The sequence below is a fragment of the Saccoglossus kowalevskii genome, chromosome 5, assembly GCF_978046115.1.
Source record: "Saccoglossus kowalevskii chromosome 5, keSacKowa6.1, whole genome shotgun sequence".
Taxonomy (NCBI): Eukaryota; Metazoa; Hemichordata; class Enteropneusta; family Harrimaniidae; genus Saccoglossus; species Saccoglossus kowalevskii.
The window spans coordinates 23,971,072-23,989,837 of record NC_140645.1 but is presented as its reverse complement, the minus strand read 5'-3'; the positions used below and the strand labels follow the sequence as shown (position 1 = coordinate 23,989,837).

Sequence of the window (18,766 nt, the reverse complement as noted above, 5' to 3'; positions counted from 1 at the left end):
TATTATGTTTAATGTATGTACCAAATTTGAACAAAATCCGTCCATGCATAACTGAGATCCGGGTCCGGAATGATGAAAATGTGCGATTTTGATGCATTTTCGGCCTTAAAATGGCCGCTATTCGGCTATCGTTAATCGGATCATGAAAAAAATGCATGTGCATATGTCCCATATAATGTGTGATGTATGAGTGAAGTTTGAACTTAATCGGTCCATGCATGTTCGGACGGACGAACGGACGGACGCACGCACACAGGGCAAAACATAAGTCCCCGTTTTCGGACTGCGTCCGAACAGGGACTAAATATGTTTTGGTCAATGTGCTGGTTGATTCTTTTTTCCACTAACTTTGTTGTCTTTTTTTTAACAAATTTATTGAACCTGTAAAATTTGTGCTCCGTCAAATACTTCAGCAAAAAAAAGAAAGCCAATAAAAAAAGGCCGCTAATTTCGAAACATTTTTCATGAGGGGAAACATACAACTCCGAAATAGTGAGATTCTATACTCTCCCATCAGTGTTTACTGTTACCATGGTTACATAGATCAGTGAAACAGGGGATGTGTTGACAGAAGACAATATAACAATATTTGACAAGATCTCGGCATCATTTGCATTTGATTATCATTAATACATATATATGCATTAATTTGACAGGGAAAACTAAATTTTCAAAATGATTTGTTTTTTCTGACAAAAGTTTGATTAAATTTAATCTGACTAAAATCTGATGTAGGTATAATTAGATTCCAATTTTTTTTTTTAATTTATATATTTTGTTTATAACTTTTTTTTGTGCAGTTAATTATTTTTTAGATCATCTCTCGATTGGCAGAATCAATAAAAATAAAGGGCGGGAACATCATGCCATGCATGTGCGACATTTGTGTTGATAAACATTGATTTTCCTAAAATCCAGTGCGCTTTTCTAATGAAATCACAAGTACAAATTATGTTCTGGGCTCCACTTGCACTAATTACCACCAGCAACTCCTTCGATACCTTTTAATCAACCAAAAAAATCAAATTAAAGCTTGGTGACTTCATAGTTTGTACTCGTTGGAGTGCGCAACAGTCAAAATCGCCATCTTTGTTTATATGAGACCCATATCTTGCGCATGTGTGGCGTGATGACCACTGCCCTTTAACAACCCTCAAATAATTTTTCCTTGCATTTTTCATGCACTTCTAATACTTAAAGCGTGGCGGCCGTCGCGCAGCGCGTGTTCGAATATTTCATGTAAATAAACAATGTATTTTACAAGTGTTGAATAAGTTGCTATGAGTCCCATATCGAACAGGACGCGGCATGACGACTGCCGCCCTTTAATAATACAAATACTTAAGGAAACCATTCAAGCAGCAAAATAATTGTAACGTCAAAAAATAATTAAAATAAATAATAATTATAGTAATTATATAAATAAAAAAACAAACAAAAATTAAGCCAACCAGAATCTTATTTTAATCAGATTGGTGTGTGTGTGTGTGTGTGTGTGTGTATGTATGTGTGTGTGTGTGTGTGTGTGTGTGTGTGTGTGTGTGTGGAAGGGTTGGGGTTACCCCCAATAACATTGACAAACCCTTTTTGAAGATGATGTGATCTTTGAAGCACATAAAGCAGCATACAATAGATCTTATATATCAATTACAACTTTATTTCAATACCAAATACATACATGCAACGTACAAACATATCCAAATAAATAAACACCTCATACAGAAATATATTATTACTAGATATACTTTGTAAATATCTGGCAACCAATTTGAACAACAGTGAGCACCAACAAACCGATAAGAAAACAACTACTGATAAAAAAAAGGTGTTTTACTTTTATTTTCACTTGCAATGTATCCTGGCTGGGTTCACCAGTTTATACTTCTGATCAACTTCTTGTTCCTAATCACATGTCTATATAAATTATACCATATTTGCTCTATTAGAAGCACATCTCTAATAAAACATACTCATGAACTAAAATATTCATTTTGTCATTGCAATATTAAATATTGTTGTTATAGATAAACTTGTGATTTATGTAAAGTGTATGCGAAACTAATGGAACAAATATGGTATTGTTAGTTATTTTGATACTTGTACATTCCGCACATTTATTTCACCAAACTGAAGTTCCAAGCTGGCAGGGAAGGCTTTGACTTTTGCAAAATTGTTTGCACCCGAATTGCCCTCGAGATATCAAAACAACAAAATTACAGTTTAGGGGATTCACACAATGAATGGAATGTGAAGTGTTGCAATGAATACAAAATTTAGTTTTATTGCATATTTCATTATAACGTCTAACACAGATCACATGCCCTAAAATACAGACTCTAAGCTTAGGTAGAAACTTCCCATACAATACTACTATTATTGAAATGGATTTCCACTGAACTGAAAGTCACATTTGTTGTATGGTGACTCCCATGGTGCATCTCACTTCTTACAAGCAAAACTTGCTTTAGTGACAAAAAAATACCACTAGTAATGAAACGTGAAAATGATGACATCACTTGTATTGAAACACAAAAGAAGATGACATCACTGAAACACAGAGCATCATTTTACTTGTATTGTAAAATAAAAAAATCAACCGAAAAAATCAACTGAATCTCAATGAATAACACTGGAGTCTTGTCTAATCCCTTAGCTGTTCATTTTAAAGAGATGCATCATGGGGATAACACAATATTTATTTAAAATAGATCTGCATGTGGTCTGCAATGACATGTACACATTAACTGCTCTGACATTCACTTTCATATTTCTAGTTTGCTGTACAGAATTATTAAAAATTTAAGAACCTACCCTAATCATAAACACTGACTTATTCCAAAATAAATAAATCTAAACCTTGGAGGACATAGATCTTTAAACATGTTTTTGTTGCAGAAGACACAAAAATCAGACAAAAACCATGGCATATTTAACCTTTTCACCACCAGTTCCCCCTTTTCATTACAAAATTAACAAAATAGTCCTGTTTATAGTCTGCACTTTCTTTCAGAAGATTCAGACAAAAATAGCCAAATTTTCAGATTAAAAATTGAAAATTTACCCAAATTCTGCCTGTTGGCTCCAAAATTCGAATTAATATTGAAATATTGAAATATTGAAAAATCTAGGAAAGAAAGTGGATTATAATTTGGGGGAGAAAGTTTTTTGATGAAAAGGTTAAGACCAACTTTGATCAAACACTGGAACAAGAACCAGGGATAATTCATCAATAAAAAATAAAACACAAATACCTATAAAATACTTATCCGAAACGTACATGCTTCAATCATAAAAAATCTTACTGCAAATTGATTGATTTGAAATATCACACCATGGTAGACCTGAACGATATATACAAACAATCTGTTTAAATAAATACATGATATAAATATATAGAGATATAAAAAGTCAAAGTCACAACATTTGATAAATAAATATCATATAAAGTTTAAATAATCTGGACAGACTCCTGATTGATAGAACTGAAAGAGAATTGAATCCCGGAATATGAAATTTAATAAAAAAAAAATCAATAAAAAACACAGATGCATATGAATCTTATCACATTAAAAAGATTTGCATTGATATCATAAAATATGTAATATTTAATCCAATTGTATTCAGCAGTGTGAGATCAGACTATAAAATTGGTTTTGTCTTGTTTTGGCAAGTGGCCCAAGGAAGGGAAATAAAAATGGCTGCCATTCAGCCATCTTGAAGTTGACCGTCAAACAAATATATGTGCACATTTGTGACATGATGTAGATATAATGTTTGAACAAGACATGTCAGAGTTATGGTTCAAAACAGCATTTGTTAAAAAACATGTCTGTCAGTCGGCCATTTTAAAGCTCATCTGAAAAACAAAATGACATGCATCAATGTATTATCATGTTAAAATGTATGTGCAAAGTCTCACAATACACGACTGCCATCCAGATCCAGAATGGCAGAAATGTTTGATCTTGATGAATTTCAACATTAAAATGGCCGCCATTCAGCCATCTTGAATCTGACTGTCAAACAAATATACATCCATATGTGAAACATGATATATGATGTATCTATAAATTTTTAACATGATTGGTCAAGGAATGTCAAAGATATGGCCCCGGAACAGCATTTGTTGAAACAAAATGGCCACTAGACAAACAAGAATGGAAAATAAAGTTCAAATTATTTTCGAGTATTTTACTGGTTGGAATACCTTAGCTAAATATTCAAATTGTAGGATAAAATAAAAATGGCTCTGCAAACTCATATTACCGATGATCAAAGAAGACATCCCCCAAACTAATTAATACAGAGCAGCATTTTCACGATTCCTCATATGCATTTCTTGTATATTCACTGGAGGATCTTCTGATCCGTCTGCACTTGCACGTAATTTCTCTCGCCTGCGAGCTTCTTTTTTCTTTTCCTTGCTTATGATCCTCAATCCTTTATCAAGTTCCTTTTGTCTTTCTCGCTCAGCGAGTATTTTACGACGCCGTTCTTGCTCTTCTTGTATTTTCATATTTATTTTGCCTGTTTTTTCAACTTTGGCGTAGACGGCGTCTTTCTGTATGGGCCTGGGTGTTGGTGATGTGTCAATGTATTCGTATTGATGTGATATACTGGATGGTGTAGGTGAGTCGTATTGATGTGATATACTGGATGGTGTAGGTGAGTTGTCATCTCTGGACGCAGACATCGCTTGCCTTGCTGCACTTCCATTCTCTTCTGAAACTAAGAAAGAAAACGATATCAATCCACAGACATCAAGTAATGTAAAGGAGAATGTTTGAATGTGGACATCATTGAGGATAGATTTTTGTGAACTTCAAACTCAATATACTCTATGCATGGGCATGTAATTATTACACTCAAACATTTTGATTCTGTGATGTCACGTCCACACACTCTGCATATCATATATTACTATCTTTCATTAAATTAATACTACAAGCAGGAACAAAAATGTATAATAACAAGCCATACATGGCACAGTCCCTGTTAGTTATAATCAAATCTAAGATTTTCACTTTTTAAATTTCACTGATTTAGCATTTCAGGTATATTCAGTGGGTTTTAAATTCATGGTTTGATTATTTTGAAAATATGTTCTATGCTAAATTTGACATATTCACTGGGTTTTAATTTAGCGCATTTTCCAGTCAGCAAAATAAGCAAAATTAAAACCCAGTGAATAATTAACCCTTTTACAGTAATAGATTTGTTTATAGTAATATAGTAGGAACATAAACATGTCAGAGACATGGATCCAGAAGCTGATTTTTTAACATTAAAATGTTTGACAATCGGTCATCTTGTGATATTATTAAAGTGCTTGTCCGTATTGAGAGATATTGCTACGGTTCAATCCATAAGTCGCAGTCAGAAAAATAGCACAAAATATGTACTGTAACAGTACAGGAAATCATTGAGGCATGTGATCACTGTACTGCCTTTGTGCATAGTTTGCGGTATCCTTGCAATAACCTTGTACGATTGGATTTCTAAGATGATATGAATACACTGTTTTGAGGATTGATGTAGTTTACACATTTTTATGCTACTCCATGGCTACTAGTATTTGAAAGGTAACTTGAATTACTTTTTCAATTATGACCCTTACTGTTGTATGTACTTTGATCAATTTCAATTGCAACTGCCTACCGGAATGCTACAGAGAAATTACATATTACTTCCATAGAAACAAGTTTGGGAACCTTGACTTTTTATTTGCTTCTTGACATTCAACAAAGTACTGTAAACGCATTGATTATTTGCTGATTTTCAACTAGTAGAGTAAGATGCTCTAAATTGAATCCACATGAACATGGAAATAACAGTATAACTCATTGTTTCCCCCTACCACGCCCATGAAGTGAAATTACTTGAAACAATAAAATAATGAATTTAAATGGGTTTACAGTACATGTATCAACACTGAGTGGGCAGAGATGTATATAACAGCGTTCGGATTACTTTTGGAAATTCCGTCGCGTTTCGGAAAGTTTTAATTTTCAAAACTTTTGAATATTTATTTGTGCTTTTAGGTTAGTGAGGAGGTTATAATAATTTTTCATTTCACTTTAACTCTGTTTTTTACACCCCTCAGACCCCTTTAAAAAGTCATTATGGCCATTATTCTGGCCATTATAATGGCCAATATTTTCTTAATGACCAGAATATTGACCAGAATTTTTTAAGTGGCCAAAATATTTACCAGTGTTTTTAAAATGGTGGTTTTAATGACCCATGTTTTTTATACTGGTCAGAATAATTACATATTATCCATTTTTCAATACAAATTACAGACTTTGAAAACCTTTCTAAGAATAAAAAGTTTTAATATTACAATAATTAAAGACATATCCTGATCAGATAGGTAATTACTTATAATTTAATTTTAATAGTAAATCTTGTCTTTTTTGTCTTTTGTTCCACTTTTATATACTTCATAACTTCAACTCAAGGTGTATTATCATAATTCATAATAGTGAAATAAAGATATTATTATTATTGTATCAAAATCTGAGGGATTATATACCTTTTTCAGTCACATTCCTAAAACAGTGGAAAAAAAAACACAACAGATTTCTATACCTTCAGTAATAGTCTCATTTCTGAGATCATGAGATACTGCAGTTATTGGTGTACTGACAGGAGCAACTTCACTGGTACTAGTTTGGCTGGTCAATATCACACCAGATGTTTCTGGTCTGGAAGAAAAAAACACATAAATCAAATAACAATATATTGGTGACAGTGACTTTGCACCCAACAGATATGAGATGAGATGATCACTGATCACAAAATAATAAATAAATGTTTTGTGGAATCAAGGCATAACAAATCAGAGAAGTGAGAATGACCATGTCCACTCCAGCCTAGAATCAACCGGTATGAAACATTACACTCACTATAATGCCTGGATACAATGCTAGTAATATCCCTTAACAGTCAACATTGATTTAAAGCGAGAGAGTCGTCACCTGCGCATGCGTGGAAATTGAGTCCCAAGCGACGATAACAATTTTAACACACGCTAAAAACGCAAAGGCTCATGGGTGGAAGCTTGTTTGTAAACATTGACACGCTATGGCCATCTGACGCATGCACAGGTGACGACTCCCTCGCTTTAAAATACTCAACATTATTAAAAGAAATTCTTCTCTGGTCAATGAACAGAGTATATTATTTCTTAGATGCTTACATGTATGATATTCAATAGGGTGAGTGGCATTTGCATAAATTTGAATGAGATATTACTAGCATTGTAAGCTAGGCAATAATTAAGTGGCATATAGTGAGTGGAATGTTGCACAGATTCTGGGTTATGTTAATTGAGTCAACTGTGATGATGTTGAGTCCAGTCATACTATACTCAGGAATGAAGTAGACTTGTGTGCATGCATAGACCCAATACAATTCCAGAACGACAACACAATACTGTGAAATACGAACCACAAAAATAAACAACAATTTTGCACTGTTTTTGTCATTTCTATAAATCAGGTATTCATGGTGATGGAGATTAAAATGATGAATGCATCTATACATATAATAACCACAGTGCAGTACACCTATCAAGTGTTTGGACTTACATTCCCCATCTCCTGAGGGGAGCTTTACCTCGTCTGCTGGCGCAGATATAAAGAAAGATGAATAATTAATTGTTAGTTGCAGGACACTTCAATTACTTAAACTAAGTTTTATTACTTTACGAGGGTCAACTGGCTGGCATTAGAAAGACCTACTAAAGTAAGTCCAACTTAGACAAACATCTAACTTAAACAAATAGTCAGTGGTAGTAATTGGTGTGTGTTGTGATGCCATAAACCAGAGTGATGTAATGTAATGACAGGGTATATTCAAGACAAACATACAGTACAGTTCAGATCTAATCTAACTAGCTTTGGCTTTTCTTATACAGGGGTTTCGTTAAGAGCTGCCCGCCAACCATATGGCCTGCTACAAGCCCAAATTGGCTGTCTACTTTCTGACCACCTACACCGGTCACACCGCCGAGAGCCTTTTTATTTTTTTTTGGCCTATTAGTACACAATGATGGCCTGCTATTAAATGCATTTGTGAAACCCCTGCTTAAATTTTAGAAAATGAGTGTCATTGTCATCAATAATTTATTCTTTGCAGTTATTTAACTATGTTACGAATATGAGAAATATTTTAATAGGCAGATTACTCTGCATATTTTAGACATGTGACTTTTGAGAGTGACCTAGTTTAAAGATACTTAAATGTTATGCTTGGACTGTTCAGTACATGAATTTTGATATTGTTTTGACACTTAAAGAATTGTATCGACTAAGTGCCAATATTGAAAATGTCAAAACTGAGAATATGTCATGTGATTAACAGGATACCATATTTGCTCTTAGACTACTGCAATATACTTTATTTTAGCTGGAATTAATTTTCGCTGAAAAGACATTTTGGGGTGTTTTGTATATTTGAACGAGTTGAATGTAAAATATGGGAACAAATATATATTCGCTGGATTTTATTTTCACTGAATCTTTTCTTCAACAAAAATTAATTCCAAACGAAAATAAAGTATTTTACAGTAATAGAAATGAATATTAATTAGAAGCGCACTAAAACCAAAAAATATAGTTTTTTTTTGCTGGAACATTAAAATATTTGACAATCATTTGTACATATGAATTTTAAGTACAGGGTAAATGCATAATCTACTAACGGTGCAACTATGGCACACTATATATATGTATCAAACCCTGGAAACAAAAAGTAATTATTTCCCCAATTAACAGCATTCAATAAGAAATCTGTGTGCACGTGAATTACACAACTTACTTTTTAAACATGACATCAGAGGTCATTGCACGGACGTTGAATTTGCCTCGTTTTGATCGTTTCTGTCCTGCAGCACCACTAAAGTCGTACATTCCATCAGTACCGTCATCTGGATGGTAATTATCATTTGACGCAAATGAAATATTATAGACCCCTTGTTTTGTAGCTGACCCACTGGCGCCTTCCTCGTACAGGTTACTGTTGATATATAATAATGAGTTGTGATTTCTACTTTAAGTGTGTATTTTGATTAATTTTTGTAATTTTTTTCTCATTGTTCCTAGTTTTTTTTTTTTAGTGAACTCCCATATTGTTGTGCGTATTTTTATTTAATTGCACTTTTATTTAATTTTTTTTCTCTGTTTCATGGTTTTAGTGACCTTACTGCTGTACTTTCCCAAGTCAGTGTTGTGTCAATAAATATTATTTATTTATTCTACGACTAAAAGAAAATGTTCAAATACGATATCAATAATCATGATTGCATCAATGTTAGTGATGTAATTTATTCCAAATATGGGCATGTTCAAATAGGTGCAGATAAGTTTTGGAAGGAATACAAATACTACTTTTTATAGAACCGTAAGTTCAGATAGTCAGATGTCAGGTAAGATAAGATGTTGTTTGTATTCAATATATGAATGGATTTTTCTTTGTTTGTACAGTGTTGAAAATTGTTAATTTTCTTTGAAAAATTTGAATATAACAACTCTCTTTCATCTGTGTAAAGTTTACATTTTGTGATGTAATGAATTTCATTCTCAAGTAGGTTGCATTTAGTACAAGATAGTAATTGTAACTCACTCTGATGCAATCCATATATTTGAATTCTTTCTTGCATACAGCTGTTCATCTTTTGGTGATCTATAACTTCTGCATAATATCACAGCTAACAGTAGCAATAGTAATGCTACTGCCAACATAGCGCCGATAATAGCTCCCAGGGTGCTGGCACTCATGGAGGAATCGTCACTCAGAGACTGGTTGCCTGACGGATCAAATAAATCTATGAATACAAATAAAGAACAATCATGTCATATCAAAATGTAAACAGGAACAAATAAAGCTACTAAGGTTACATTTATTGAGCATATAACATATTATTATACATCTGTCACCGTAATGTCATAAGTTAAAGCGTGCCGTAATTTTGCGGTATTTTACAAGGTATTTTCATCCTACCATATAAGGAAATGTGAATTCCAAATATGGAATGATTACGCGAGTAAAAGTTTTTAAACTTTTTGGATTATGGCATTCCCATGATGTATCCTTGGTAGGAAAAGATGTATAATATTAAGGTTATTACGAGGAGACTGCACGTATGCAATCAGACAGTACGCCGTCACCTTGACCTCCACTGCGCATCTGTTGATACTCCCGCATTCTTTTCGGTATCCTCGTAATAACCTCAGGAACTTGTATATTAGATAAAGCATGAAGATGAATAAAGCGAGAGAAATGAATGTTGTAGTGATGAAGTATATGCCATATAGACTCCTTGATAAATAATGATATAAACTTCAGACAAACAAAGATACATCAGACTACTAAACTATGTTTATATTGATGCGGGTTTCAGCATATGAACACTTTTTTTTTGGAAAATTAAGGTCTATTTTTGAAAAGATGCCGAAGCTCATTAAATTCAAACTCTGTCAGATAGCAGGACACTATTTCATGCTTAGTAATAATTTATAAGATAACAGCGAAAATGACAAACGAAGAAACTTTGCTGTTTGATCGTTTGTGTTTAGTGACAGGATTCTATTTCTATCATGTGCTTATACATCTGAGGAAAGTGTTTGATTATGACATAATGTGACATAAATTTTGAAATTCCTTAATATATTTTTTAGACATTTTTATCAAAGGGCTATGGTCGATGTACTATGTCCAGTTTGATATGGAGCCCATGGGCTGCTGAAATGAATAGGAAAACAACGGGGTCATCGAGCAATGGTGTTGAGACCTCTGTAGATAAAAATGCATATTAAGAGGCATTTTAAGGTCTTCAAAATTAAAATTAAAAATAAGACATTTTAAGGTGCTATATAAACTTGTATTTATTATTATTATTATTATTAAGAATCTGACAGAACCTGCTATTATATTTGACATACCTGCTTCTGTTTTGACCAGCACTTCCTCTGTGTAAGGTCCGATTCCACCACTTGTGTAATATGCAATCTTAATAAAATACTCTGTGTCTGTATCTAAATCTTGTAACACATAACTAGTGATACTGGATGATGATAGCTGTACAGAGGTGAAGGTATCATTACCAGCTGCTCTATAGGATACTACATACCCAGATATTAAAGACGAATCAATGTTGTCAACCTGTAAAACAAATCAATTTATTATTGCCATCTTGAATTTGATATCAAAAATAAAAGCATGCACCTGCAAACTAGTAAATTGCGCCCTCTAGTGACAAAGCCTTTTCATGATATAAATGAGTGACACAAGGGAGGTTCAAATCATCAAAATCGTTTAATCTGTAGACTTGAAAATTTTGTTTTTGAAAGATTTTAATATTTTTCAGATGATGAATGACTATTCATCAAAACACAGCCAGTTTGGAAGACATTGCCTTCACCTATAAACATCATTTTGACTTGCGTGCCCATAAGCGTCACTAGAGGACGCAATTTATAGGAATGTTGTATTATGTACTGTCATCATACCAAGTTTGATTGAAATCAACCAACTCATTTCTGAGAACTGCATGATTGCATAGACATTCATAGATTAGGATTTAGATCTATTTGAAATCCAAAATGGCCACCCAGCTGCCATATTTATTCACTGTCAAATTCAATTCGAATTTAAATTAAATTTAGTGTTCAATGAGCTTCAAATTCCAGTATTTTCGAGCCCTGAAGATTCATAATGTTAATGGAAATAAACAAGAAATCATTTGATTCATGAAACTACATTTGTACATCAACAAAGAGAAAATCATGTCAAACTGACAGGTATCAAGGCGATCTTAGAAAGTAATTGTAGACATACCTGCCAGGTGAGAAGGACAGAGCTGGTTCCCTTTGCAGTGATTTGGAGATTGTCAACAGCTTTCAAAGGTGCTGTGGGAAGTAGAAAATAATGTAGCTTTTTAATAAAGACACCTAAGAATACAGAGACAAGCAACTGCATTTCTGTATTGCATTCTATTACGTCACCATTCGTAATTGCCATATCACACTACAAGTACTGTAAAATACTTCTTGCGTGTTTTGTATGAAATTTATTTTCACTGATTTTTGATAAGTTGAATGTAAAATATATAAAAAAAGGTATATTCGCTGGATCTTATTTTATTTTCACTGAATCGAAAATAAATTATTTTACAGTAGTTTAATTTAACTTGTTCTTTTAGAACATGCTTTATCAAATATGCCACAACAGTGAATAGTTTAGATACTACTGTTCATATACTGGGTGATTTGGTGAAATTTGATTGATAAAAAAAAAAATTATATATCGATTACTTGCAATTGCATCAAGTTAAAAAAAAAATGCCAACACCAAGCTGTTTAATAATCCGTTTCCGAACACAAGATGTATCAATTTTTTTCAAAATCAACTAGTGTACATCCTACAGCTCATACTGTGTAGTGTTGGGAGGTTTTTGTTTCTAAATTTGCCCATTGAAAAATGTAATTAAAAATTCCTTAAATTTGTGTGTATGTAATGTAACTTTTCTAAAGGTATTCAAACTTACGGTAATCATATTCAACATTTAAAATCACATTTGAACCCCAAGAGATATTACATGTTGTTTTTGATTACACAAAAATGTTTGTATTCATAACACTTTTTACATTTACACTCTCTTGCACATCACAAGTTCAAATACTCAACCCACCTGAGACTATTCTTTATCCTTACATATATGATGACATCATCACTATGGAGAGTGACATCATCAGTATTAACAGTCCTCATACTAACCCTGTAGAGATGACTGACTCACCTGAGTCTATGGTCCTTACATATATGATGACATCATCACTATGGAGAGTGACATCGTCATAATTAACAGTCCTCATACTAACCCTGTAGAGATGACTGACTCACCTGAGTCTACCGTCCTTACATATAAGATGACATCATCACTATGGAGAGTGACATCATCATAATTAACAGTCCTCATACTAACCCTGTAGAAACGACTGACTCACCTGAGTCTACAGTCCTTACATATATGATGACATCATCACTATGGAGAGTGACATCATCATAATTAACAGTCCTCATACTAACCCTGTAGAGATGACTGACTCACCTGAGTCTACCGTCCTTACATATAAGATGACATCATCACTATGGAGAGTGACATCATCATAATTAACAGTCCTCATACTAACCCTGTAGAAACGACTGACTCACCTGAGTCTACCGTCCTTACATATATGATGACATCATCACTATGGAGAGTGACATCATCATAATTAACAGTCCTTATACTAACCCTGTAGAAACGACTGACTCACCTGAGTCTACCGTCCTTACATATATGATGACATCATCACTATGGAGAGTGACATCATCATAATTAACAGTCCTCATACTAACCCTGTAGAGACGACTGACTCACCTGAGTCTACTGTCCTTACATATATGGTGACATCATCACTATGGAGAGTGACATTATCATAATTAACAGTCCTCATACTAACCCTGTAGAGATGACTAACTCACCTGAGTCTACTGTCCTTACATATATGATGACATCATCACTATGGAGAGTGACATCATCATAATTAACAGTCCTCATACTAACCCTGTAGAGATGACTGACTCACCTGAGTCTACTGTCCTTACATATAAGATGACATCATCACTATGGAGAGTGACATTATCACTATGGGGAGTGACATCATCATAATTAACAGTCCTCATACTAACCCTGTAGAGATGACTGACTCACCTGAGTCTACCGTCCTTACATATAAGATGACATCATCACTATGGAGAGTGACATCATAATTAACAGTCCTCATACTAACCCTGTAGAAACGACTGACTCACCTGAGCCTATCGTCCTTACATATATGATGACATCATCACTATGGAGAGTGACATCATCATAATTAACAGTCCTCATACTAACCCTGTAGAGATGACTGACTCACCTGAGTCTACTGTCCTTACATATACGGTGACATCATCACTATGGAGAGTGACATTATCATAATTAACAGTCCTCATACTAACCCTGTAGAGATGACTAACTCACCTGAGTCTACTGTCCTTACATATATGATGACATCATCACTATGGAGAGTGACATTATTATAATTAACAGTCCTCATACTAACCCTGTAGAGATGACTGACTCACCTGAGTCTACTGTCCTTACATATATGGTGACATCATCACTATAGAGAGTGACATCGTCATAATTAACAGTCCTCATACTAACACTGTAGAGATGACTGACTCACCTGAGTCTACCGTCCTTACATATATGATGACATCATCACTATGGAGAGTGACATCATCATAATTAACAGTCCTCATACTAACCCTGTAGAGATGACTGACTCACCTGAGTCTACCGTCCTTACATATATGATGACATCATCACTATGGAGAGTGACATCGTCATAATTAACAGTCCTCATACTAATCTTGTAGAGATGACTGACTCACCTGAGTCTACTGTCCTTACATATATGATGACATCATCACTATGGAGAGTGACATCATCATAACTAACAGTCCTCATACTAACCCTGTAGAGACGACTGACTCACCTGAGTCTATGGTCCTTACATATATGATGATATCATCACTATGGAGAGTGACATCATCATAATTAACAGTCCTCATACTAACCCTGTAGAGATGACTGACTCACCTGAGTCTATGGTCCTTACATATATGATGACATCATCACTATGGAGAGTGACATCATCATAATTAACAGTCCTCATACTAAACCTGTAGAAACGACTGACTCACCTGAGTCTACCGTCCTTACATATATGGTGACATCATCACTATGGAGAGTGACATCGTCATAATTAACAGTCCTCATACTAACCCTGTAGAGACGACTGACTCACCTGAGTCTACTGTCCTTACATATATGGTGACATCATCACTATGGAGAGTGACATCATCATATATAACAGTCCTCATACTAACCCTGTAGAGACGACTGACTCACCCGAGTCTACCGTCCTTACATATATGATGACATCATCACTATGGAGAGTGACATCATCATAATTAACAGTCCTCATACTAACCCTGTAGAGACGACTGACTCACCTGAGTCTACTGTCCTTACATATATGGTGACATCATCACTATGGAGAGTGACATCATTATAATTAACAGTCCTCATACTAACCTTGTAGAAATGACTGACTCACCTGAGTCTACCGTCCTTACATATATGATGACATCATCACTATGGAGAGTGACATCATCATAATTAACAGTCCTCATACTAATCTTGTAGAGATGACCAACTTCCACATCTTGCAATTGAATAACAAAAGGCAGGTTGTCATGACGATACTGAAGAACCACTTCTTCACTGTCTGTTGAGTTCAAATCAATATACCTGATATCATAGTATATTGAATCTGTTTAAATTAAAGAAAAACTTAGTTAAGCTATATGGTTACCTCGACAAACAAATGAATATTACTTAGAAACCAGTAAAGTATTTGAATGCATATCAACTCAAGAGACCAGTTATGCAATGGCAACTGATTTTAGAGTGTAATTTCCTCAAAATCTTGTTCTATTTTCATACCAGCCATAGAACAATCAAAATTGATTTTTATACCAATGAACAATATAAACAAGTTTGACATGGTTTGGATGGATATTACCCAAGTTATTAAGCGCCTTCTCATCACTATTGGTAAAAATTGCGAGACTAGAAACCGACATTTTCTCACAGTTTGGTGAAACTTATTTATTCTCACTGACATTTGTGGGAAGTGTTTTATTCTATTTTATAGTCAATGTTGAGCACTCAAATTCTCACCATTCCATTAGTGAAAAATATAAATTTGTTGCTGTTGGTGAGATTTAAAATTCTTAGTTCATTGATAGGAATACAAATCGTCACAAATTCATTGGTGGACTTACTAACATTTGTTTAACAAATTTCCATCCCAAAATTATTGGTGAAATGAATATCAAGTCTTACTAAACGTAGAGAGTCACTCGCGTCATGCAATTTTTACTAACAGAGTTTAGGTATTGAAAAAAAAAAATGAAGCACTTCCATTAGTCAGTGTGCTCTCTAACAAAAGTGATTCTGTAGGAATCTTGAGACAAAATGGAATCCCCAAAATCAAGTTGAAACAGTTTCATTGACTGCTAAGGAGGTCAGTTTTCAAGGAAAAAAAAAACAATTTTGTGTGAGTGTTTGATGGCTTGAGGCACAATCAAAAATGTTGTGGTCCCTGATTTCCTTCATACTTAGATGATTCAAATTACTTACATAACATGTATATTATTATCAAATTACAATTTCCATAACAATATTAGGTATGATGTTTTTCAGTGCTGTGTCATATCGGTTTAGAGGGCACACTCCATCTAGTACACACCGTTTCACAACCAGACATTCTCGCTTAAATTGTTCTGCACTTTATTATATATTTCAATATTTCTGGAAATGAAACTCTAATTTTGGAGCCAAGAGACAACATTTTAGTCAATTTTTACTCATTTGGCTATTTTCGTCCTAATCTTCAGACGAAAAGTGCAGACTATGAATGGAACTATTTTGTTAATTTGTGCCAAAAAGAGGGAACTGGTGGTGAAAAGGTCAAGCAAGAATAATAATTTCTCATATTCTCGACTGCATGTATAATAGAAGCATTATCATGGTATCACAAACTTAGTTAGCAACACACTCCTTTGCAGTATTCTGCAATTATATTTCTTACTGTATTTAGTAATTTTCATCATCTTTTCCGGAGAATTTTATTAAATTTTTGTTAGAAAATGAAAAAAAAAATTCAGCAATAAGGATTTTTAATTTGCCTTGTTGTAAATCAACAGTATAGAGATGTGCATGTGATAATCTCAATACAACAAGCAATGCATGGCACAGTCCCCGTTAGTTATCAAATTTAAGATATATAGTTTTGTTTATAGTAATATAGCTGGAATATAACCATGTCAGGAATATGATTATGATGATTGTTTAACATTAAAATGATTGACATTGTCATGTATGATGTGAAGTTTGATTGGTCCAGGCATTTCTAAGATACAGGTCCAGACGCACACATGCACGGACACACGGAGATCAAAACATAAGTCCCTGTTTTCGGACTGCTTCCGAACAGGGACTAACAAGCTGTATACTTACCAGGTGACGCATTGAGTTCTTCTGCTGCATTCCATGTTAACAGAATATAATCAGATGTAGCCACACCAGTAACATCGAGTGGTACAGAAGGAGCTGTAGACAGAAAATGATAGTAAGGTGATGTTTGGACAAATATTGGTGAGAGAACAGAGACAATAGGTGATTTTCCGAACAATTGCGAGATCTCGCGAGATGCATGAAAGACGCGCGTTGAATGTCTGCCGCAAAAATCGAACGATTTGATTTTGAACTAGAATTTCTTTATTTCGCAGCTTACATGTACATTGACCGGCCGATCTTCGACAGAGGAATATTGCTTCCGAATACCCTCACTTAATCGAAATTGCCTATCATCAAATGTGGACAGCACATTATTAAGCATAGAAATGTCCTCGAAATACTTTCGCGTTTGTCGAATCCCACGCGATGTTTGACGCGACTACGACGCTATGACCTTTGTTTGTCCTGTTTTTACGTTCGATTTCACGCATAACGCGTGATTCTCGCAGTGTACGGAAAATGGTCTATTGCAAAAGCATCTTATTGTGAGTATATACATTGTGAATTGTGAAGATGATTGGTAAGATTGTAGTCACAAGTCATTCTGCTAAGCTGATTGGCCAGAATTATGTCATGTGACTTACTACTAATAAGCCTATTTGGTAAATCCACTCACATGACATGGTGCTTACAGATGATTGGGTAGAAAAATATCATGTGAAAAACTGCAAGTTAGAGATGTGACTGTGTAAGTTGGTGATGTCACTCTGCAGGTTAGTGATGTCACATTGTAAGTTGGTGATGTCATTCAGCAAGTTGGTGATATCACAGTGTAGGTGGGTGATGTCACTCAGCAGGTTAGTGATGTCATTGTGTAAGTTGGTGATGTCACTCAGCAGGTTAGTGATGTCATTGTGTAAGTTAGTGATGTCACTCAGCAGGTTAGTGATGTAATGGTTAAGTTAGTGATGTCACTCAGCAGGTTAGTGATGTAATGGTTAAGTTAGTGATGTCACTCTTCAGGTTAGTGATGTCACATTGTAAGTTGGTGATGACACTCAGACTGTCTGTAATATAAGGCAAAAAAAATGAGCACTGACATGCATTTCATGAGAAATCTTACTCTTTAGTGATATAATGTAATTTGACATACCTCCTTGCATAGTGGTGACCACAACCGAGGGATCACTGAAGGCACCAGCACCAAATGCATTAACAGCTTGTACTCTGAATATATATGCAGTATTAGCCACCAAGTCTTCTACAGTGTAACTTAGTGTTGTAATGCCATCAATAACACCTTGATATTTGTCACTACTAGCTGCCTTACTCTGAATGTTATATGACAGGGTGGGTAAAGCGTCCAATGTGTTTTGATCCTCCCAAGATAATGTGACTGTACTTGCCGTTAAACCAATCACAGACGGTAAAGAAGGATCTTTAGGAACTAAAAGAAAATTGAAAATCAAGTTTTATTCATTCATAGATTATTCATTCATAGGAATGGATCGTAGCTTCAAAAACTATAGTAATAATAAATTATCTATGGAAAATCCTGTTTTAATCATCGTATATAATCGGGGTCAG

The 18,766-nt window shown here is 34.4% G+C and overlaps 2 protein-coding genes across 2 annotated transcripts in view; one reads left to right on the top strand and one right to left on the bottom strand.

Moving 5' to 3' along the window:
- Nucleotides 1-18,766, top strand: part of LOC100366335 (beta-1,3-galactosyltransferase 1-like) — a 414,782-nt gene that overhangs the window by 118,267 nt on the left and 277,749 nt on the right. The window lies entirely within an intron of this gene.
- Nucleotides 1,637-18,766, bottom strand: part of LOC100376332 (roundabout homolog 1-like) — a 33,454-nt gene continuing 16,324 nt past the window's right edge. Inside the window, exons 10-21 of the mRNA XM_085498810.1 lie at nucleotides 18,333-18,626; nucleotides 17,180-17,272; nucleotides 15,191-15,428; nucleotides 13,219-13,301; nucleotides 11,842-11,912; nucleotides 10,947-11,166; nucleotides 9,628-9,829; nucleotides 8,824-9,021; nucleotides 7,593-7,625; nucleotides 6,592-6,707; nucleotides 4,666-4,728; nucleotides 1,637-4,629 (exon numbers count right to left, since the gene is read on the bottom strand). Coding sequence (XP_085354936.1) covers nucleotides 4,298-4,629; nucleotides 4,666-4,728; nucleotides 6,592-6,707; nucleotides 7,593-7,625; nucleotides 8,824-9,021; nucleotides 9,628-9,829; nucleotides 10,947-11,166; nucleotides 11,842-11,912; nucleotides 13,219-13,301; nucleotides 15,191-15,428; nucleotides 17,180-17,272; nucleotides 18,333-18,626 — 1,943 coding nt within the window. The 3' untranslated portion in view covers nucleotides 1,637-4,297. The remainder of the gene's footprint in view (nucleotides 4,630-4,665; nucleotides 4,729-6,591; nucleotides 6,708-7,592; nucleotides 7,626-8,823; nucleotides 9,022-9,627; nucleotides 9,830-10,946; nucleotides 11,167-11,841; nucleotides 11,913-13,218; nucleotides 13,302-15,190; nucleotides 15,429-17,179; nucleotides 17,273-18,332; nucleotides 18,627-18,766) is intronic.